This window comes from Lucilia cuprina, chromosome 2 (genome assembly GCF_022045245.1).
Source record: "Lucilia cuprina isolate Lc7/37 chromosome 2, ASM2204524v1, whole genome shotgun sequence".
NCBI lineage: Eukaryota > Metazoa > Arthropoda > Insecta > Diptera > Calliphoridae > Lucilia > Lucilia cuprina.
In genome coordinates, this window is record NC_060950.1 from 4,128,708 (window position 1) to 4,139,054 (window position 10,347).

The 10,347-nt window shown below is 29.0% G+C and overlaps 1 protein-coding gene across 1 annotated transcript in view; it reads left to right on the plus strand.

Annotated features, from left to right (window-relative positions):
- The window catches only part of LOC111683505, an 11,778-nt gene that overhangs the window by 87 nt on the left and 1,344 nt on the right, over positions 1–10,347 (plus strand). Inside the window, exon 1 of the mRNA XM_046946875.1 lies at positions 1–19. This exon is cut by the window's left edge and continues 87 nt beyond it. Coding sequence (XP_046802831.1) covers positions 1–19 — 19 coding nt within the window. The remainder of the gene's footprint in view (positions 20–10,347) is intronic.

Sequence of the window (10,347 nt, forward strand, 5' to 3'; positions counted from 1 at the left end):
CATGCTGAACAGTCAAGCAGTCCGTCATTTCTTTATGCCCCACCATGTTGAAATGGTAAAAAGTTGTTGTAATTTAAGAATAAATATCACAACAAATGTACAATTTATTATTATTGTTATTATTGTTGTAAGTATGTTGCACATTGATGCTGAATGTTGTTCTTTAACGTTAAATTTGTTTTGTCTTTTTCTGTTGTGTTGCCTCGTTTTTTTTTTTTTTTTTTATTTGTTGGTTGGTTGATTTTTTGACATGGTCGTTGTGGAAATTTTCATGTTCATCATCGCATCTTCATCAACATCCTATACTCTGTATTGCACTTTTTTTAAAGATGGCTGCTGTTGCTCCATTGCTCTTAAGTTTGCTACACAACATGCACTTGAACTTTCATTTTATCGTCATCATCATTATTATCAGCGTTAGCATACTCCTGAGCATCTACAAAAACAACAGCAGCAACATCATCAGCAATAGCAAAACATAAAAACATCTTCTCCTGTATGTTGCAAATACCTTCGAATGTTGTTTCGATGATAATAATGATGGAGATTTTTTCGTCATTTTTTATTTATTTGCGAGTTTAGTTCTTTTTTTACATTTTATTATTTATTTTCTTTATTATTTGTGGTTTTTCTAAAGCACATGCAACTATTTTTAATTGTATTTTTTAAGTTGTATTTTATTGCTGTAGTGATTTTTTTCTTTTTATTGTATTTTGTTGCTGATGCTTCTTCTATATCAACATTATTGAAATTCTGAAATTCCTCAGCTTGTTTATGCCAGTTGTATGCAGATGGATGGATGGCTGGTTAGTTGTTGAGATGAATGTTGGTTCATCTGTCTGTCTGTCTGTCTGTCCGTCCGTCCGTCTGCCTGGCTTACTGTATATGTATGTGTGTGTATTACCCTTTCCTGCAACAACTACTACTGTTATCAGTCTTCATATAACCATAGATGGATGGATGGTTGAATTTTTGTACTACATTCATAGCTACATACCACTACATACTACCGTTTGCTGTTGCTTGCTACTCTTGCACTCGTCGTTGTGCTGGCTGTTGTTGTTGTTTTTGTCGTAGTCATCGTACGTACTTGTAGTGCCACAGCTCCTCTACTCGTGGCATTTAAAACATTTTCAGTCTCTCCTTTCAGCCACTTGAGCTGATTATTTGAATTATTTTTCCTTTCCACATTGTTTTGGGGTGGGTTTTCAGCTTTTTCTTCTTCGTTTTTTTTATCATTTTTGGATGAAATCTTTGTGGCAAGAAGCATACTTTAGCTTGAGTTGAGAGTTTTGTTATACATTTCGCAGTATCTCGTACATGGTATGTAGACATTGTAGGCAAAAATCTTTTGCTACTATTTTGGTTGGAAATTGTTTAAATAAAACTGCATGAATTTCAATTAAATTTCTTTTTAAATAAAAATTTAACTTTTAGATTTAGTAAGTAAAATAGAATAATATGGTTGCTTTGGTGTATATTAAGTGAACTGATAGATGCTGTAGAAAGATTTTGTTGAAAAAATACATTTTACAACTAATTTAATTTGACAAAAATATTTGTGGAATTAAAGGATTTTGATGGAAAGGAATTTATTTAAACATTATTTAAGTAATTTTTTGTAACGTTTTTTAAACGTAACGTTTAAATAAAATAAAAAGGACATCCCACCTATGACAAGCCTGTGCTAAAATCATCACTTCTTTAAGTCTTCTTCAATACCTTCATGGAGTAAATTCAACTTCTTTTTCGCTTCATTGGAGGTTCTTTTTTTTTGCTGGGTAGTGTAGACTAAAGTCATTACTAACGTCTTACTGGAAGTCTCGACTTGAATCGTTGAAAGTCTTGAATTATAATTCAAAAAAAGGTCTCGACTGTAACTCCTAAGCCATAGCCTTCACTTAAGTCTTGCCAAAGTCTTGACTCTACTATTAACTAAAGTCTCTATAAATGTCTTGATTCTCATTATTCTCTCTCGATTAAAGTCGCTTCCTTGTCAAATAAATAGATAACACTATAACTTTTAGGAAATCGTTTTCTGGAAGATCTATAAACAAATTAAAAATCTCCGACACAAAGGCTTATAAGAACCCTGGTATATAAACATCTAAAAACATATTAAAAATCTCTGACCTAAAGGCTTATGTAAACCATTTACTTGTTTTTACTAGTGTTCTCTGTAGTTTAAAGCTTTATCAACGTTACTTTTCTAATTGTTCTTTAACTCCCCGATTTTATGCCTAGATTCCTAATAACGCTTGATTTAACTCAAAAACTAAACTTTACACATAAATTACTAACACATACATGTAAAAGAAATTTGTTTCATTTAAAATTTTTTTCCAACAATTTTCTCTTTAATAATCGTTAAAGAAGAATTTTCCATTAATTTGATTTTCACTTCTCTTGACCACTCACTATTAACTTCATACAAAGTTAAGCAAAATATTTGCTGTTTGCTTTTTTCTTTTGGTGGGCCAACAAAAAAAAAACCTCAACTTTGCTCGTTTCTCCTTAAAGTAACAATTAAAAATGAAAAATGTTCCCACGAGTTTGGACAAACAAAAAAAAAAAAAACTATAGAAGAAGCAGAATAAGAAGACCATTGCCACACCATAATCCATACCTCAACAACTTGAACAAACATCTTCTGATTGCCAACCATGCTGCAGAAGTCCAGGCTAACTTAAACAACAACAAAAACGGCCATGTTTTGTTGTGAACTTTTCAGCAGCAGCAGTAACAACTACACTAATAACAAGAAATATACATTTAACCTTTTTGTTGTTAGTTGTATGTACATGATGTGGAACACACACACATGAATATCTATACGGGAAACATGATACATATGTATCAGATATGGTTAATGGATACAATTACAATTAGTACTTTCTGATGTATAGCAAAAGTACTTATTTGCAATTATATATGCAATTAGAAGAAGGAGGAGTTAAAGTTTTAAGACTCGACTATAGAATCTTCTATAGATTTGACTTTTGCCTATAATCTTGAATATAGACTTTACTTTAGAATAGACCATAGTCTCAGTTTTACATTCCATTATAGCGGCTAATATAAACTTGACTATAGTTCCGACTATAGTTTCGACTATAGACTTGACTAACATCTCATATATATACTATCTTCTATGCACGGGATTATAGTGCTGACTACATACTTGACATTAGTTTATAATACAGACGTGACTATAGTCTCGGCTATGGATTCGATTGTAGTCCCAAATGTAGGCTCGACTATAGTCTCGATTATAATATCGCTTATAGACTCGGCTAAAATTTTGATTATAATCCCGACTTTCGTCTCTAATATAAACATGACTGTATTCTCGACTAAAGACTCGACTATAGGCTCTAGACTAGAATATAGACGCAAATATAATAAGACTTGACTAAAGACTCGAGTATAGACTCGACTATAGACTCCACTATAGACTTGACTATAAATTATATTATATACTCGTTTTGACTTTACTGTAGACTTGTATATAGACTCAAATATAGTCTCGACTCTAAAAGCGACAATAGACTTTACTATAGACTATATCGACTATAGATTCGATTATAAGTTTGACTATAGGCTCGACTGCAGACTCGACTATAGATTCGTTTATTTACTCAGCTATAGACTGGACTATAAACTCGACTATAGACTCGACTATGGAATCGAAAATTGAATCGACTGTAGAATTGACTATAGACTATAGAATCATCTATAGACTTGACTATAGACTTGACTATATACTCGACTATATACTCCACTTTGGACTCATATCGACTATAGGTTCGATTATAAATTTGATTATAGACTCGACAACAGACTCGACTATAGACACGACTACAGACTCGACTATAGACTCAGCTATAGACTGGACTATAGACTCGACTATAGACTGGATTATAGACTCGATTATAGATTTGACTATAGACTCGACTATAGACTCGACTATAGACATGATTACAGACTCTACTTTATACAAGATTATGGAATTAACTATATATTTTACTATATACTCGACTATAGACCCGAGTATAAACTCGATTCTAGAATCAACTATAAACACCACTATACACTCGACTATATACTCTACTATAGACACGACTATAGACTCTTAACTATACTTAACATAACTATAGTCTCTATTATAGAGTCGACTTTGAATATATATTCGACTACAAAAGTGACGAGTAAGATTTCGAAAAAGTACTTTTCGCAAAAAAACTAAAATCCGTACAATTGTGTCAATTAAACTATCTCTGATACATATGTAAAAGAAACCTTGTACATGCAACAAACAAACAAAAAAAACTCAACAGTAACAACAAAAATTTTTAGCAACAACATCTTTCACATACCAATACAAATTACACTTGGTTTTTGTAATGGTGCGTAAATGATTCACAAACAAACACACTTACATACATATACTACACACTTATTTACTCACTTGTTCACTCACTTTACTACATGCAACAACAGCAAAAACAACATGAGTATTTATCAAATGTTATTATGTAGGTTTTTGTTGAAATTTTCAAAACCCAGAAACTTACATTCTATATGAGAAGGAATCAGTTGAAGTCATGTCAAGACTTCAGTTTTCTGTTTGCTGTTCAATGTGCACTGATTTCTTTTTCTTGTCAAAAAAAAAAGAGCAAAAACACTGCACTTCTTCATTTTTTCTTCATCTTCTTCTTTAATGTTGTTGTAGCCCTTTTTTTGCAAAGATCTTCTTAAACTCTAAAGGAATTTTTCCCATAAAAATTGGTAAAAATTTCACAAACAAACAACACAGAGATGAAGAATAAGGACTGTTTTAGCCACCAGTTAAAAATCTTACAGATGTGTTGATTTTTTGTGTTTAATTTGTTGCTTTCTTTAACATGGCAGTTGGGCAGTTACGTACGCGTAGTACTATATACTTATTGCCTTTCTTTAATCAACAAACAAATATTTGCCAAAAAAAAAAAAAAAAACGAAATAAAAAAATCTATAAGAAAGATGAAAAAAATGTTAACTGGAATTTTGATTCGTCGTTTTTTTATAATGAGGAAATAAAGCGTGAATGAAGTTTTTTATATTTAGTTTTTTTTTCTCCATTTTTTCTTTTAAATTACTGCCAACAATTTGATATTGGTTTTTTATTTCTTATTTTAAAAAATATTTTAAATTCTAATTGCATATATTTGTTTTTAGTTTGAATTTCTCTGAAAAATAAAATTTGTTTTAGAATGTGTTGTTTGTGAGGGAAAAATGTTTAAAATAGGTTTACTTAACTATTTTAATTATTTATGAAATTAGTCAACTATATAGTGTAACGTATGGATTTTAATGTCGTCTTTCATTTCGACTATAGACCTAACTCTTGATTTGTCGATTGCTTTGATTTGTGTCTTGAATATTTTCTCATATGTTGTGTCGACGGATTTGACAATAGTGACTATATTCTCGTTTATTATCTATTCGAAAATAGAGACTTTGATCTCAACTCATGCAGTAGTTTCGACTATATTCTCAGTTATTGGCTATAATCAGCGCTATAATTTCGACTACTTTAAACCATTGTCTGACAACAGTTTAGCGTCTTTGCTATGGTCCCGATAATAATTTCCACTGCAAATTTTGACCATAGTCTTTACTAACATTTTGACTTTAAGAAATATAATTTTGAGAATGGTCTCGCCATAAATCCCCACTTTAGTCCCCCCTTAAGCCTCGTCTCATTTTGGACTGAAGACTCGTTTAAAGTTTTGACTATAGACCCGTCTAAAGCTTCGACTATAGACCCTTCTAAAGTTTCGACTATAGACCCTTCTAAAGTTTCGACTATATACCCGTCTTAAGTTGCGACTGTAAAATCGTCAACAGTTTCGACTGTAGACCAGTCTAAAGTTTGGACTATACACTCGTCTAAAGTTTCGAATAACAATTGTTTTGACAATAAACTTTACTACAGACTCTCTGGACTCTTCGACTAAAGTATCGGTTTTAGTTTCGATTAGAATCCTGACCATAGTTTTGACTTTATGGACTGTAATGTAAAATCTTGACTATAAAAATTTGATGGATATATGTACTAACTAACTAACTAACTAACTAACTAACTAACTAACTAACTAACTAACTAACTAACTAACTAAATAACCAAGTAACTAACCAACTAACTAACCAACTAACTAACTAAGTAACTAACTAACTAACTAAGTAACGAACTAACTAACTAACTAACTAACTAACTAACTAACTAACTAACTAACTAACTGACTAACTAACTAACTAACTAACTAACTAACTAACTAACTAACTAACTAACTAACTAACTAACTAACTAACTAACTAATTGATTAACTAAATTTTCTTGATTTCCTTAGTCTTTCCTTGACAATTGATTGTGATAACCAAATTATAATTTTGTTCAACATTCCAACAATTAATTTTCCTTAACTTTAATTTCAAGTTGCCAATCAAAAATCAAAACACTTGGTAATTCAATTCAAAACTTAAGATTTTAACCTAAAACTTAAAAAAAACACTCTTTTAACTTTACGTTAAAAAACAATTTCAATATAAAATTTTACTTTAACCTCAATTCATTTGTTTCCATAACAAAATTACCAAAAAATTCTTATTTAATTGGAAAAACTAAATTCCATTTTAATTAACTACAACTATTTAGTTTTAATTTAATTAAATTAATTATAAAATGACATTTTTAAATGCTATTTAAACTTCAAGTATGCTACTCTCAATGTTACTCCTTCATTTGAAGTTCGAATAATGAAATGAAAAGATTTTATTATATGATGGGATCACTCACTATTTTGGGGTTGGATTTGTACACACACAAACACATACGCACACGTTCACATCCACCTGACAATTGTTTTTAAAAAAAGTTTTGGTTTGAACAGCGCATGCCAGCTATTGTTTGCTGCACTCATCATAGAGAAAAAGGAGGAGTTACAATTAAAATGGCATAAATCATTTTATAACAATAGAAAACTTTTGGATGAGCTTTTGTGTAAGAAAGCTTGCAAAAAGCTTTATTGCTTAGGAGCTTTTTCTAAAGCTTTTTTTGTGTTTGGTTTATGAAATGCAAAAAACGGCATTGTGCTGGTGTTGTGTTAAGGAAGATGTTGGAATTTACATATAAAAGCTTTCAGCAATTTGTTTTTGTTAAAGACGCATGCTTAACGATTTTCCGCTAAAAATTATATTTTTTACGGAAAAATTTTAGTTTTATCTATCTGAGTTCTTAATTAAAATCTTCTTCCAACACTCGGTTGATGTAGATGGGCTGTCAGTTGGAGGTCTATTTTTTAAAATTTCTTTATAAATTTATTATATTTTCTATAACATTGTTGTAAACTAATAAATTTCGTATTGATAAATGTTTGATCATCATTGATGTCGACATTTAACAAAAAAAAAAAAAAAAAACTTTGTAAACAACGTCAACACTTTGTATTCATTCATTATTCTTACATTTACTATTTATTGCTTAAGGTCTTAAGACCAAGAAATTCTTTTCTTTTTAATTGTCTAAGAAAATTTAAAACAAATAAAATTGAAATCATCAATTTGTGAGGAAAACAAATTGCAAAATACTAATTGATCGTGTGTTTTTATTGTCGATCAATTTTGTTTTTGTTGTGTGAAATTTTTGAAAGAATAAAGGTGTTTGAGAGGTTGCCATTTAAGGACCGCACACTTTGGTTGAAATTTTGCCAAAATTTTGTTTTTCATTTATTTAACCCTTTAAAGATGCCAAAGTTATTTTAACCCCACATTGGAACAGATATCGGTGCATGAAAGTTACAGTTACTGATAGAGTCTCTTAAAATAATGAATCTCTTTCTCTTCTAACATAAAAACTCAAAACATTTTTACCAAAAAAAAGCTTTTTTTATTAAATTTTAAAAACAAGCTTCCTCTTTATGACAAAGTTTGTGAGAAGTTTATTTTAAGAAAAAGCTTTTTATTTTAATTATTTCCTTTTTTAAACGAATGTCTTTACAAAGTTTTTAATAAAATTGTTTTTTACGGAAATGATTTTATTTGCAATAAAAAGCTTTTTATTGTTATTATTTTAAGAAGACAACTGAATTGTTTTTAAAAAAGCTTTCTTAATAAAACAAAAAGTCATAGAAAAAGGGATTTAAGAAATGTTTATGAACTTTTTACATCAAAAATTTAAACAATGAAAAAGCTTCATTAAATAAAGCTCTAATAATTCCTCTTCAAAAATCATTAATAATTTAATGGCTTAATAAAATGTTTTAACTATTTAATAAAAGCTTTTGTTTTATTATAAAGTAAATTCTAATTTTATTAAAGCTTTATTGTAAAATAATAATTGAAAAGCTTTTAAACAAAGAAAAATCTTTCAAAAAAGCTTCCAAAATTAAATACTTTTCCAAAAAGTCATTAATAAGCTAAAGCTCTCATAAACTTTTTTTAATGAGAACGTTTTATAAAGATTAAAACGCATTTTATGTTTGTGGTTTTTTTAACAAGAATCAGATTTTTTAAAAGCGTTACGCAAAAATAGTATTTTTAAGCAAAAGCTCAATAAAACAAAGCTTTTGAGTAAAAATTAATAATTACAAAAAATTTTAAAGAAATAGAAAAAAAGCTTTATTTATTAATATATAAAAAAGCTTTTAAACAAATTGATAATATTTTCAATAAAAAAGTAATTAAGAAATGTATTTTTAGTAAAAAAATTAATTTAAAAGAAAAACCTCTTTGATTTAAAATATTTTAATAAAAAAGGCTTTTTTTGCATAAAGTTTTATCGGCGAAATTAAAACTTTATTTTCAAAGAAAGTCTTGTTTTTCTTTCCCATGGGTTCAATGAAATGCGTAACAAAAGTTACTTCATCTAAAACGCAATTAATCAAGATCATTCAAAACAAATACCATCATAACTTATACCAACTGTTTCGAACATTTAAAAAATAAATTATTAAAACACCTTAAATACAAGGAAATTATTATGTTAATTTTCGGTTCGCCACAAATATTTTGATCTTTGATCCTTTATATTAAAGATCAAAATTTGCTTAAATGACATGACTCCATTAACCTTAAAATATTCATTAAGAATTAGGCAACACAAAAATATCTTCTTCAAAATAACCAACGGAGCTTTTAATTTATAAGCTCTGTTTATTAAGTCTCCTTTCTACAGCTCTGTAGGTAAATAACCACTAATGTTTTAGATGATTTTGTCGGCAAGAGGGGTTTGCTGAAGGAATACTGAAAAAAAATTAAGAATTGTTATTGAAATGATGTTGAACGATTAAAGTGCTTTTAGAGATTAAGTTATTAATTTTTGTGGTTGGGGCCATTCAAACACAGCGGGTGTTAAAAGTTTAAACTAAAGGCAGAATATAAATAAAGCAACAAAAAGTAAAAAACGAACAAAGTTATTTATTATAAAATTTAACTGCATTTTAACAGTTTTTGTGTTTAAATAACACAAACACGCTCATATCAAACATGCACAAAAACACGTTAAAGGATTAAATACTAAATTAAAACAAAAAAAAAAAAAGAAGCAAATAAAAATTTTACACCAAAAATCTTTAAATGAACAAAATGTGAAACAGATCAAGTGCGAAATCTTCGGTGGTAAATGCAGAATCATGGGTGTTTTAACTTTTTTTCATTTCTTTTGCATTGGACTCGATTATAAATATAAATTTTGTGTTTTTATGCTTAAAATGTGTGTGATTTAAAATATTTATTTTGCCACCTCGGAGGTCTCCATTTATGCCCATCATCATCATCAGCTGCTGCAGATCTTTCTTCCTTAAAGGAATTTTACTTCTACTACAGATTTCATTTAAGTTTTTGTTTTAAGGAATATGAACAAAAATAAATAATGTTTGTGTTCCATACAATAAATGTGCTGCTGATGTATTGGCCTCTGGGTAATAAACAGATATTAATATAATTTTTTATGTGTTTTGTTGAATGTCCGTCCCAATCATGGACTGCGGTGGCCAGAGTATATGTATATGTATATATGAAGTATCAGAATGTTAGAGGCAGAGAGTTGCAACAGTAATCTTGATTTTTTTTCTTATATAATATTTTAAGACTAATAGTGAGTTCTAATGATCAGATGAAGTGGATTTTTTTACACATGGGATCAATTGGAATATATTAAATTGTTCTGTTTTTCAATTGAAGGCAAATATACTAAACAACCAACCGACTAACTAACTAACTAACTAACTAACTAACTAACTAACTAACTAACTAACTAACTAACTAACTAACTAACTAACTAACTAACTAACTAACTAACTAACTAAC